Source organism: Argiope bruennichi, chromosome 7, assembly GCF_947563725.1.
Source record: "Argiope bruennichi chromosome 7, qqArgBrue1.1, whole genome shotgun sequence".
NCBI classification, from domain to species: domain Eukaryota; kingdom Metazoa; phylum Arthropoda; class Arachnida; order Araneae; family Araneidae; genus Argiope; species Argiope bruennichi.
This window is the reverse complement of record NC_079157.1, coordinates 47,386,156-47,400,340: the sequence shown is the minus strand read 5'-3', so window position 1 is coordinate 47,400,340 and position 14,185 is coordinate 47,386,156. Positions and strand designations below refer to the sequence as shown.

General features: G+C 33.7%; 1 protein-coding gene across 1 annotated transcript in view; it reads left to right on the top strand.

The window, feature by feature from the left end:
* LOC129976598 (ADAMTS-like protein 1) overlaps positions 1-14,185 on the top strand; it is a 128,376-nt gene that overhangs the window by 71,997 nt on the left and 42,194 nt on the right. Inside the window, exons 3-7 of the mRNA XM_056090237.1 lie at positions 1,068-1,256; positions 2,788-3,018; positions 6,173-6,317; positions 10,601-10,730; positions 12,356-12,557. Of these exons, the coding sequence (XP_055946212.1) occupies positions 1,068-1,256; positions 2,788-3,018; positions 6,173-6,317; positions 10,601-10,730; positions 12,356-12,557 (897 nt within the window). The remainder of the gene's footprint in view (positions 1-1,067; positions 1,257-2,787; positions 3,019-6,172; positions 6,318-10,600; positions 10,731-12,355; positions 12,558-14,185) is intronic.

The window sequence follows — 14,185 nt, the reverse complement described above, 5'->3', positions numbered from 1 at the left end:
TTATAGTATATACGATCATCCTTAGTGAAGTCAAGTCCCATGACATCACAGTGCCATTAAAGCGAAAACTAAAAAGTTAATCTAACTGCTTGTTTTATTTCGCTGTACTCTAATTTCATTTTCTTATTCCTAAGGCAAATTACTAAGATCATGAACAGAATTTTTCTTCTGTGGCTTTCAACAATGGAAGACAAATGATCCAACATTCAATGATACAATCAATACTATTTAAATATATTTTTAAAGTATCAAAATTTAGGAAAAAAAATTGCACAACAATCGCATTAATTTAATTAAAAATATAAATTTAATAATTTTAAATTTTGTAAATATATTTGTATTGTAATAATTTAGAAATTTATGGTGGGAGAATTCTTAATATTCATTAAATTGTTAAATAATTAAAACAATTAAAATTACAAACACAATCGCTTCCATATGAACTTTCCTATTTCCTAAAATATATGTTTACACTTTCTAAAAACATATGTTCCAAAGTAAGTATGTCTGGGTTAAACACTCTAGTCTATAAAGCAATAAACACTTAGTAACGAAGTTGAGTTAAATTTCAATGCGGCTTCGAGAAATATTGTTATGAAATATCCGAACATTCATTCTGAATTTTTAGTTAAATTAAAAAAATATCCTTACGGCGATTAAAAATAATTCTGCAACAGAAAAAAATTCTTGGATTATTTCATCTTAGTGATTTAAATTAAGGTAACAAATAATTCATTATGTCATTTCATGTAAGATTTTTAGTCAGAAATTCTTAATTTCTCGTATATTTCTTTTATAATTTTCAAAAATTAGAAAAACGAAGTCCTACTTTCACGGCTTGAAATAAATAACATCAATGCAAATATATTTCGCAGAATGATTGGGGAAATGTAAAGAGAGTATTTTAACTGGTTGATTCAATTTTCATTTATAACACTATTGTTATAAACTTTATTTGCCTAAAACAAAAGGTTGCATGTGGTTATTTTTAAATAACTGAAATCTACAACCGTGATTGAATTATTTGAAAGAACTCTTTAAAATCCTGTTAATTACCCTCTCCTCAGGTAACCAATTCTGATGATAAACAAGGTAATGAAAGTCATGATCAGGGCAGTCATGATGGATGGTCACCTTGGTCACTTTGGAAGCCTTGTTCCAGGAGCTGTGATGGCGGCATTGCACTCAGTTTCAGAAAGTGCCGCGGGAGATGTCCAGATGGAGAACCAATAAGAAGGCAGATCTGCAACATGCAGGTGAGTACAATTGTAGTTAGAGAGAGACTCAATGTTAATAATAAACGACAATGTTATTTTATTTAAAGAATATACAGCCGGCTTTTCTATACCAATATTTCATAATGCGGTGAATAACTGATTCAAAACCTATATCCAGTTGCCTTCTAATCTCGGTTTTCCATGGCATGGAACTTCTGGCATCTAATAGGATCATTCATGGGAAACCTGGGAACTTGATTATGATTGAACATCTTGACACAATTGTTGAACTGTAGACCAGTTGCTGAATTTCGAAGAATAAAGTTTTCGCTTTTAAAATGTTACTTTTAAATGCTATACGTCTTTCTTCAATTCATTATCACGCCATTGTTTAATAATAAATGTAGTGATCGATACAATCTTTTTAAGCCTTTTAAACTCAAAAAAGTATTTCTTATAAACTAGTAAAGTAGCGTGTACCTGTAATAAAGTGATTATGTTAAATTTATTGAAAAAGATTGCAGCGCTCTTAGAGGTGCTGTAAACTTTACTTCTTCAAAAATACGTCCTTCTTCAATTCATTATTACATCTGTGCTTAGTCATATAAAAGGTGATCAGTGAAATCCTTTTAAGCCCTTTAAACTCAAGACGGTATTTCACATAATCAGGGAAATAACATGCACCTATAATAAAGTGACCATGTTTGATTTATTGAGAAAGATTACAGCACTCCTAGAAGCGAAATGATGAAGTTGCAAAAATGAAAGAGGTTGGTGAAAAAGTCCATTTAAAAAAAATGTACGCTATACCATGATAAAAAATACGAGACGAAGTTTCATGAAATTATCTATAAAACTGTCCGAGATATTTGTGATTAAAATTATGAGCAACCTGTGACATGAAAACGGATTCATCTTAAAAGACTCCCTCAATAACCGCAGACCCCCGATTCAGATTTTCAGAGTTTTTAAAAATCTTTTGTATACTTTCATCGTAGCTTCCATTTCACTTCGCGTTGTTTCACTTGGAGAAACTGCATGATATTACCGAAGAATACATTTCTTTCAATTTTAGGACGAACCCTTTTTCAAGTCTTTGTGATAATTATTCTCAGCTGCATTAATGAATGAATGAAAAATGAACAGTTAGAGCCATCTCCCGTTCAACGAAACTCCGTGAGTTCATATGATGCATGGATATTAATGTCAGATATCCACCAACTTTTGTTAAGTGTAACTGATTGAATACCTTAAAGCCGGCTCTGTTCGTTAGAGATACTCATCCAAATTGGAAATCTCCGAGTGTATCCGGATATACATTTTCTTAATAACTATCAGCTAAGAAGGATCCACTTCTGTATATCAAAGGGCTGTCAAGGTAGGGAATTTTTCTTAACTCTGAAAGAAAATCTCAAGCGTTCCAGTACTTTGAGGTAACTGAACTAGAATGATCTAAGGGATGAAAGGGTTGAATATACATAAATGGAAATACCATTTACAATTTCAATACCATATATCTTGCCACAAAATAGTTTTTTCGAATGATGATTAAGCTTTTCTATTTCTGTAGCCCTGTCCCGAATCTCACGATTTTCGTGCCACCCAGTGCACTGCATACAACAATCGGCCATACAGGGACCGCAAGTACGAGTGGCTGCCCTTCTACGACCCTGAGGATCCCTGTGCTCTCATCTGTCAGGCGAAGGGCTTCAACTTCGTTGCAAAACTAGCACAGAAGGTGCTGGATGGCACTCGTTGCAGAGAAGGGGCCCTCGATATGTGTGTGGATGGACAGTGCCAGGTGAGAGGTTCAATAATTCTGTTATTTTTTCTTCATTTCATTTTGTTACTAACAGTGAGGCTTTGAATTTTGGCACCATGACATCTTCCCGTAGCTAAAAGGATTCCATACCTCATGTGATTCAATCATAATCAATTTGGGATGAACATGTGTAGAAAAGTTTGATCCAAGGCCTCCAGAATTTTGCTAAATTGTTAAGGAATGTTGGCACTTCCTCATTATGAATTACTTTTTAACCTCATTTACATGGCATTTAACATTTTTTATCGTTTTAATAGTTAATTATATTAAACAGATAATGACAATAATAATATTATTAATCCCATATAGCAATAAAGTTATAATATTAAAAAAAAAACCTGTTTTTTGTTTTTACGGTTCACGAATTTATTTGTAGATTTTCCGATTACACCAAGATCGCCAACATCGAGTTACCAATCGCCATTCTTCAAAAAGGCAACGGTTTGCTGTTTTTGACGATTTATCATGGGGATAAAAAAATGTAGCACCTTTAACAAAAACAAAAGTATCGATAGAAAGATATAGCTTTATAAATAGTTCGGATGAATGCTGCATGAATAATAAGTCAATAAATCCAAGCCTTGGTGACAAACTTGGATGCCATTTTGCAACGAATTGGGTCAAAATTGAAAATTCCAGAAACAGTAAAATTTTTTATGGTAGCTCTATTAGGATGCAAGTTATGATGATCTTTTTTCCATTCTTCTTTCTTCACACATTCTATGTTCTATTATGGAAACTAAGGGCTGGCAGACAGAGCTGGAACCAATCAGTATTAAATCGAATAATGGATCAGTAGCGAATTGTCGAATGAGTCGAATAGTTGAATGAGTTCTCCAAGAGCTTTTATACTATTGCAGTTATTTATTACGGAATTTCTGCTTATGTTGTGCTGTTTACTGCAAATGCTGTTCTCGTGCGCTCTTCGGCAGAGCTTTGTTACTTGTATGTTTGCACTTACGTGTAGAATAAAGCGTCATGATTTGCCATTGAGCCTCTTAGACTGCTTCATCAAAAATCTATTACATTGATTCTTCATTTTCGGATTAAATTTTCCGTAAAAATATATTTATTAATGAGTATTCCTTGGTAAGATCGGTGAATTAAAATCTTGACGCAAGGTATTTCCCAGTTAATTGCCATAACACAACTACATTCATTAATTTTTTTATATTTTTCGCATTCAGAGATGTGCATTATATAATATAATGTATTCTCTTACATCGGTATGCACGGGTTCTATTCATAATGAAGGTTACAGCATGCTTGAGATATCATACTCCCATAAGATAGTATTGTAAAATCATGCGGCATTTTAGTTATTTTTACAAATCTATCCAGCATTTGCACTCATGGCAAAATTAAATTGCATAAGTTAATTTTACAATTAAATTGCATAAGTTAATTTTACAATTAAATTGCATAATTAAATTATTAACAGGGTGAAATATTTATTCGTTAGTTCCGATGGTAAAATAGTACTTCAAAATCATGTAGCTATTACTGCCAATAAAATGACAACTACGATAGCTATTTAGAAATTATGCTTCCAATACCGGTAAAAGATGGCGCTGCTAAAGGTAAGAAATGTGATGACACCAGCCAGGTAGATTGTGCATGTGCCTATTTTATGAGGCAGTTTAGCTTCTCGATCGCTTATATTAACATCATGGTGTAGCGTGAAAATGGCGGCTCTCATTTTTCTCTTCTTCCGACTAGAAATTATGCCAATGATAAAGTTTTTAAACGCAAAGAATTAATGACGGAAAAACAGGAGTAATTATCAATTCACAGGCAGGATGCTCAGTGTTGGTGTTCTGTTGATCCACAACAATATTGTTATGAATCTGTGATGCGGCTTCCCAGCTTAGTTGGTTCCATAGGAGGTCCCAGAGCTTGGCGACAAACTTGGCGATCATTTGGCGACTTGGCGACGAATTTGGCGACTTTGGCGCCAAAATAGATTATACCCGAAACATCGAGAATTTTCCCGATCCGTCCATTAGGAACCGAGATACGCCTCGAACGTTCCTGATTGGTTGAAAGGTTTCTAGCCGTGCCTCCTGAGACCTATAAAAGGAACTGCATCTGCCGGGGAGTAGTCGTGAACCAGTAGTAGTCGAGTCGTAGTCGGAAGCGACAGAGGAGTGTAATCGGAATCGACAGTAAAGATCTGGCCTTCCAGAGATAAGCGGAGCAGCGACGCAGTGAAGCTAGTGCTGAACTAAGCTGTGCGCTACTGTCTGCAGTAGGGTCTGGTTGTATGCTGCACGTCTCGGCTGAAGATAATCGTCTTCTGTGCTGTATATAGTTGTCGTCTTTGTGCTGTCCTGTGTGTCTTCGTGTAAATAAACTTCGTTGTTTTATTTTCTACTGCTGATTGAGTGTTCTCCACACCATATAACTCCCACTATCCAAACGAACCTGGAAATTCCGTAACAATATTATGGTCCACTTGCCACGAATTTCACAAAATATATGCTGCAGAAGCTTTTCTGGGAGCTGTTGATCACCCATCCTATGTCCTGATTTTACTCACAATAATTTTCACATGTCCTTTCGCTTAAAAAAAAGATCAAGTGAAAGTGTCGTTTCTGGGACATGCTTTGAATAGCTAAGTAATAAGCTCGATTGTTGAATTTAAAAGCTATTCATTCAGTCAGAAAGGCTCAAAAAGTAAATGCGATCGTGTTTACTAAATAGTTATTGCCTTTGAAAATAGTTAAATACCTATTTAAGCCGATTCCAAATACAAGATAATTTTTTAAAAAAGAAATAAATATTTATAATCTGTGAAATATAAAACTGAATTTATCTACTATTCGAAAATGAAATCCAAGAATATAACTAATTCTTGTTATTGCTCTCTTCAAGATATGTTGCATTCATTTAAAGATAAATGTCTGTGATTAGTGGCTAAGAGACAATATCTTTTTCATTGAATTTGTGAACAACAATGACCTTCGCAATAATTTTAAATATTAACTCTGTTAGAATAAGATATTGTACAATATCTCTTGAACATCGTTTTATATTCTGAATGCCGTATAATATCGTAAAATATCATAGCAATATGGTAGGCATAGTATGTGGCAATATGCTAATAGAAAAGGGAATTGCATTTTTTTTTCAGCCGATCGGCTGTGACCTTCAGGTTGGATCCACCTTGAAAGTAGATGAATGTGGGATATGTGGTGGAGACGGATCTCAGTGCCAGCGTCCAACATTTATTTGGCATGAAGGAAGCTATGGAGCATGCTCCGTCACTTGCGGCGGAGGTAAGTAGTTTTTAAACTATCCCATGTGTGTGACTTTAATATTATTATTAAGTGATGTTTAAGTTAAGTGAAGTATAAATAATAAAAGGCCCTAAACGCCTTTTCAATGAAACTACGGCGAGCTCCGAGGGGCACCCACGAAACTTGGATATCACAACGAAATTTTCTCTTTTATTCTTTATGATTGATTGAATACCCGTGGTGCGTGCTGAGGTCGCTGGAGATTCTCACCCAGATGGATTTGAAGGACATAAATGTTTTCTGGGAACTCTCAAATATCGTGCGAGCATGTATTTTCTTAATAGCCATCAGTTAAGCGGAAGGTCTTTTTCGTGTATCAACCTTTTAAGGAAAAGGGAGTTACCATTACGGTTTTTAAGAAGTTAGGGATTTTTCTAAAGTTTGTGAAAGCGAAATGCAGGCGTTTTAGTTTTCTGAAGTATCTGAGCTCGAATTATCTTAAGAATAAGAGGTTAAGTAATGAATTCATCGCAGCGGATTCACCGGCAAAGAAATTTAGCATCTAAAGGTATCATAGCAAAGTTTCGCTTTGATGTTGAACCAAGAATACCCTTTCAGACAATAGATATACAGGATATCTACTATATTTTTTTTCTTATTTCTTTGGCCTTAAATCCAAGCAAACTTAATTTTTTAAGAGGTATCTACGCATGGTAAACATATAAAATTTACATATAAAATTTTCTATTGCAAAATAGGAGTTAACAGTCCAATTTCGATGCCTTGAAAAATATAAGAAAATTATCAACTACAAGTTATAGAGCAATATGGATTTAAAATAAAATGACATGGTAAGCTTATAAATGCTGAAAATGCAAATCGTTCAACTGTTATTTTTTTTTATAATTTTCAACACCGTTTGAAAGGTGTTATAAATGAACTTCTAGTATTCAATAGGTACATTTAGCATCGAATCTCAGTCCATATCTTTATCACTCATCTTATAAATATGAAAGTTCACTTAAATCTTCACTAATAATTTCACAGAACGTTTGTTTACAAGGTATTTGACAGAATCAGAGGAATGATTGTACACAACAATGTTAAAAGAATATAGGCGATGAACTAGGGTACCCTAGTTCATCGCCCTAGGGTACCCTAGTAGGCGACGTCGTATTTCGCCCTGAATTACAAATAAAATCAAAAACTGAGAAGTCTTTCAACAGCGAAAAAGTAGAGAAATATCATAATCACAAATTGAATAAACTCCTTTTGTAGCACCTGAAAGGGACAATTCGTATCTTCTACCAAGTCTTTTCCGATGATGTTGTGATAAAGCTCATAAGCCAGATAACAACTGCGGGTTACGAGTGATTACTTTTGTAAGGTTCTATTCCACCCAACTCAATCTCCGCATTGGTGACCTCGGACGAACCTTCAACCTTCGTACAGCTGTTGTGGCGCCATCTACCCACAGCAACTCAATGTCGTCAGATTCACTTGACGCAGTAACACAAATTCGTCAGACTCACTTGACGCAATAGCAATCACTCACCCACACACGCTCGCCATAACGCTTGGCGCTACTCAAATGGGTAGAGGTGTATCAGATTCAACAGCTAATACATCACCACTCAACAGCCATATCGTTCACCTCTCTGGAGGGAGAGTATTATGGTGAAGCTTATAAGCCAGATAACAGCTGCGTGACACATTTCAAGGTTTCGTAGGGACGTTGTACATTACTTTTGTCTTGTGGTCTTGTTACTCGTCTGCGAACCACAAGGTCCCAGGTTCTACTCCAGCCAATTCAACTTCCACAATGTTATCACTGTGCTGATCCATCATTGAAGATGTGTCGGTGCTAATCGTAATGTACAACGTCCCTACGAAACCTTGAAATGTTCATCAACTGCAATTATCGATGCTGCTTCTTCTCATTGAAAATTCACTTACGTTTAATATGTAACGGGGATGTGCTGTCTCTGCGACATTAAAAAAAAATTACGTCAAAATTGTCGATCTACATTTGGCAGTTAAAAACATTCTTTTCTGCTACTCTGAACTAAACTAGGAATTTTAAATCTTCCACATCTTTCTTTTGTAAATATTGTAAATCTTTAATGGCTTATTGAGATACAAACATAAGATCTGTATTTTGAAATTTCGATCTTTAACTGCTCGGTAACCAAGGTTTCATGTTACTCCGCGGAGAATGCAATCTTAAGCTCTATAGTAAATATTAATTCTCTTGATAGATGCAATCAATCATTTTATTTTGGCAAAACTCATATATTTCTTACAAACAAATTCAAAGAGTCTGGAAATTCAAGCCAGGATGCTCTAGAGCATGGGCGGGCAATCCCACATTATGAAGGAAAAGAAAAGAGAACATTAGAGACAAAATCCACTGAAAAAAAAAGAAAATCAGAAAAAGAGTAGAATAGCTGCTTATTAAAAAATTTCAAAAAGCAGAAATATTCAATATATTTTCCTATAATGTTTATTATTTTTCACTCTGGTGTAATCCTCTAAGGTGGATAAACTTAATTAAACATTATATTCCTATAGAATTTTTCTAAAGTCCAACCTAATATTAAGTTAGTTAAGAAGTCTAGTTATGCCTTTAATATCGATGATTTATTGCTGAATATAAAGAAAAACAATTAATTTCATTTTTTGCATTTTCAGCTAAATTGAGGTTATCATATTCTACACTTTTAGGAGATTTATTTTAACACTTTTTAGGAGATTTTAAAATCAAATCTTTTTTTTTTATTTATAAATAAATTTTGGAATCATCTTAGAAGCCTTTTAATCCAGAACAATCAATTAAAATTGGAGATTACTCTAGTTAACAACTCCGGTCACCTTAGACATTATGCTCTCTCATCCTCAGCTTACACATTTTTAATATTTTAAATTGCTCTTCATGAAATTTATTGAATTTACAGTCTTGGACTATAAAGTTAATTTTATATAATGTGTCTGCATATGTTAGTAATGGCTTTCGCGATGGAGAGTGCTGTCTAGACATAGTAAAAACAAATTTAAATATTAGTTCCTGTGTTATTGTTGTTGTCAGTTAATTGAACAATCGCAACGCATCCTATAATGTTTTGGAACGCGCCCAAACTGTTTCTCAGAAAGTCTTTTTAGTATAAGTTATTAAGAAATTCTAAAGTAGATAATGAATTAGACTGAAGGTTAAAATCATCTGGACTTAATGTAAATTTATAAACACGTTTTACTTTAGAATATTTTTACAAACATACGCACTCACACTCACACATAATTCAATTACACAAAATACTTTTTATAAATGTTATTTGCAATGCTAACAGAGAAATTTTGTCAAATAAATATTACTGTTGATTTTAAAAAAATGAATACATAATCTTGTCACTTTCAGGAAGTGTTAGAATTGTAGCCATTATTGCCAAGTATGCTAAGAAATTGTTAAATCTGTCATTGATGTTAATGTTAAATTCATGATATTTCCAAACCACGAAAATTGACCACTACAAGCCAATCGATCATAAATATAAGAACCAAATAGTTCTGTTATGGTATGGAGAGGAAGACTCAATGTATAATTTTTCAGAATTTCTGGGCCATTTGGAAGTGGTGCTGGCAGGTTGATGAATGCTTGTGGGAGTGGCTGGGTGCTTGCAGTGCATGGTGCACTCTAGAAGGCATTCACCATGGAAGTAGGAGTGAAACAGATACAGCATAGTCATCAGTACTTTTACTAAATAGATGAGATATAGATAGAATAGCAAGAAGTTATTATGCGCAGAAAAGCTATGGATGTCAGGGTATTTGAAGCATTCGTTTTGAATAGTTGCTCTCTTAGCTCATTGATTGTAGGTGATCTTAAAATGTATTTTGTCTGGGATTAAAATTAACCGTGTTAAATTAATCTCTACAACACCGAAATTCACTGGTATGAAATCTAGTGAAAGTGTGTGCGTGTGTGAGGGGGGGGGATTAAACACTACTTTTTCTTCCTAATAATCTGTTCATCAGAATTTCATTATGCATAGCCTCCATATCGCGATAACAGTTTCGAAGTGTTCAATAATCCTGAATTTTCAAGAAGCTCTTAATACATGATATAACGTTTCTCCTCTAAGACACACAAACAGACAGAAATAATTTTAGATCTGATTCCTTCAGACATAGGGAAACCTCGAAAGCGGAATTTCCTCAAAATGCCCAGATCATTTTTTAGAAATAGTAGAAATTCTTTTTACACATTTTGTAAATGAGAAAATAAAAGTGAATAATTAAAAATTCTAAAAATTTCCCTTGCATTTCAGGTATCCAGCTGTCGGAATCAACGTGCCGTAATAAGGAAACGAATGAGGAAGTTGACCCTAGACTCTGCAACCTGTCCATCCGTCCCCGAACTAAAGCAAAACACTGCAATAGACACCCCTGTCCAGTAGTGTGAGTGTCTAAAAAAACTTCTCTTTGCCCCCCCCCCGCTTTTTTTTCATTTTCTAAAAATAGCGCCAATTGTTAAAAATATTTTAGAACAAATTTAACTCAATTTGGATTAACCGTTTCAATTTTCACAAATTATTTTTTCTTTTTTTTTCTCTCTTTAGCTACTTAAAGAAGTCAATTTGGCATCTTTAGTAATATATTAATTTCAATTTAAGTAAGAAAATGTTAAAATTTACAATAAGAAAAATTCATCTTGAGTGGAAATTACATAAACTAAGTTAAAATAAATTAATGAGTCATTCTTGTTGTTAAAATTACAAAGTTTTGAGTTATTAACAAATGATGATAATAATCAAAATTACCTAACCTAAGGTTATAAATCTAACTTTATAAACCTAACCTATTATAAACCTGAGGTTATCCCCTCAGCCTATAGATTTAATAAAAGCTTCATTTTGTTTCTTTGAAATGAAAAACCCAAATTCTTTTGGATTTTTAACTAATCGCAAACATTAACATTTGCTCACAATGATATTTTGGTTATCATCAAATTTGAAGTTTTCTTGATTAAATTAGGTTTCTAGATATTAATTTATTTATATCTTAGCTTTGCAGCAATTCTTGGATTGCAACTGTATAAACAGGGTAACAGCGTTAACACTTCACTGCATGCAGTATCAAATCTGATTCAAAAATTTTTTTTAAATTAATAATTAATCCAACATTTTTTTAGATTTTTTTTAAATAAAAATTTCGAATAGATTTTAGAAAAGCAAGAAGAAATTATGGAACATAAATTTTGAAATAGAATTTAGAACATAAATATTTTTGAATAATTTTTTTTTCAAAAATCTTCTTTGATGTTTTTGCCCACGTTTCTAATTTATATGTAAACTTTCGATGTCAAAAATACTTATTTTTTATTTTGAAATCTAAAAAAATCGGGCATTGAAGGGTTCAAAGCAGTTAAGTAATATTTTTGAAGAAAGTAGTTAGCCTTTATTTTCTGTGTTGACACAGCTGTTTTATAAAATACGTTTCGTTTATGTAAGATATTTATTTATTTCCAGAAATTTATAAACATTATAAATTTCAAATAACAATACTCAAACACAAATAATTGTAATATTTTAAGAAGCGAACTTTTCTAAATTATAACTTCTATGATTATTTGGACAATAATAGAAAAATGTTTTAATGAATCAAGCGAACAAGATTTATTTCGTGCATATATGGATACATTACAGGGATTTCTGTTGGGTGCGGCGGCTTTTAACTGTTTTAGTGGAATTAGATATATTTGCAACAGAATTAATATTTAAACATTTTTTTTCAAACTAAACAATCATTCGTTCAAGAGAGATCAGAATAATTTCGTAGTATATGTACTTTTTAATTTGTACTCGTAGCAATTTGTTGAAGATTGATTCATTCATTGATATATTCATTTGTTGAAGATTGATATATTCATGTTTTTGTGTTGTATCAAATAACAAGGTAAAATTTTAAAAGAAATGTATTTCACATTAATCGTTTAACAGACTAAAAAGTCGATTATCTGAACAAACAAGCTGTTTGCCAAAAGTGGCTAGTACCATTTGAATCTTCTTTCTTCTCTTTCGCAGGTGGGCCACCGGCAAGTGGGGTCCTTGCTCGGTGACTTGCGGTGTAGGTGTTCAATCTCGTCCTGTTTTCTGCGTTCAGGGTGGACCTAACGGGTCCCGGATAGACGTCAAGTCCGAGTTCTGTCCCCGCCACAAACCCCTTACAGAGAGATCCTGTTCTGTGGAAGAGTGTCCCAGGTGGTTTCAAGGGCCCTGGTCTCCGGTAAGTAGACTCGCTTCTAACCGTCTGGTACAATATTCTATCTTTGTATTTAGCTTTTTTCATGTTTGCAAAATTCGGAATTTCCTAATCAAATTTTTACTCACTTCCTGATATAACAGAATTTTGAAACTTCGCGCAGTTGTAATGATGTATTATTCTGTACTATTAATAAAAATGAATGTGTGTGCATGTTGGCACTCTATAGAAGAAACAATTTGATTAAAAACTATCTTGCCAAGTTTGATAACTTTTGATCAAACACCTTGTTCTCGATTTCCACCCATTAAAATATGCTATTTTGATGAGTGAAAATGTGTACCTTGGAATATTTTTTTTTTTGAAATTGTATGTTCTTTTGTGATAATTACCGAAAGCATGTTATCAAAAAGAGCTAGGCACGAGAAAATACCATCAATCGCGACAAATTTGGAGATCATTGCTCGTATGAAGGAACTCATTCTTGTAAAAACATGTATAGCAATACTCAAAGAAAGTGGATATTTCTGAAATTTACACGAAATAACTGCCAAGTAGCTGAAATTTCATAAAATTTGTGCTCCATAATTGCTTTGTCTATTGAAGAAGGAACATAAAGGCGACCATTTTAAAACTGCGTTTGCATTTTTACAACATTACCAAAAGGAAGGACATGAATTTGGGGACAAAATTGTGGTCATGGAATGAGACTTGGACTCATCATTTCTCATTTGACACGAAATTCATTTCCCTCTTGCTCTTCCCCAACTTGAACAAAGTGCTGAACTGATCTGAGGATAAGTTTATGCTGATGCTGCTTTTCAAAAGAAAAGGTTTAGTGCGTACAGTTTATTCTGAAGGATTCCTCGATAACTGAATCTCTTATTATGAACCGCCCGCATCCTGGCATAGGGGTAGCGCGTCTTCCCCGTGATTTGGGCGTCCCGAGTTCGAGTCCTGGTTTGGGCATGGTTGTTCTTCCTCTTTGTGAGGTGTGTGAATGTGCCCCCCCCTGAAAAGGAGCTGTGCAAGTGAATGTGACGCATGAAATAGCTAAGTCGTACTCTCAGCCCTAGTTGGCGCTACTGAAAAAAATAAGAGACGCTCATTCGGCTTAAATCGCTGACAGATAACTGTCGAAGGGCATTATGCTCCTGCTTGAACATGCAATATGACATGAAACTAACAAATGTGTGAACATCTGAAAATTTTTAAGTGGAAAGAATGTAATAATTCGCCTTATAGCCCAAACCTTTCTCCTTATGATTTCCATGTTTTTGGCCCCATGAAAGAAGAACTTACAAAGCGATTATACCTGAAAATACCGATACCGATGAAAGCTGCAATTCATTGGGCGTTGAATGACATTGATAAACATGTGCCCAGCTTCAACAAATTTTTAAATAATGGAAGTGATAATATCAATAATTAAATTTTACCAGGAGCTTTATAAATGGTGAGATGTAATGAAGTTGTCATGATATTTCACTCCTCTTTCATTTCTTAAACAGCTTAACTAAATTTTTGACTGGCCTTCGCAATTCAATTACTATATGAAAATACTAGTAATTTGAAGGAGGAGCAAACATACAGAGCAGAAAAAAAAATTAGAAAAATTAAGAATGTGATTATAATTTTTTCTCTTTTTATTT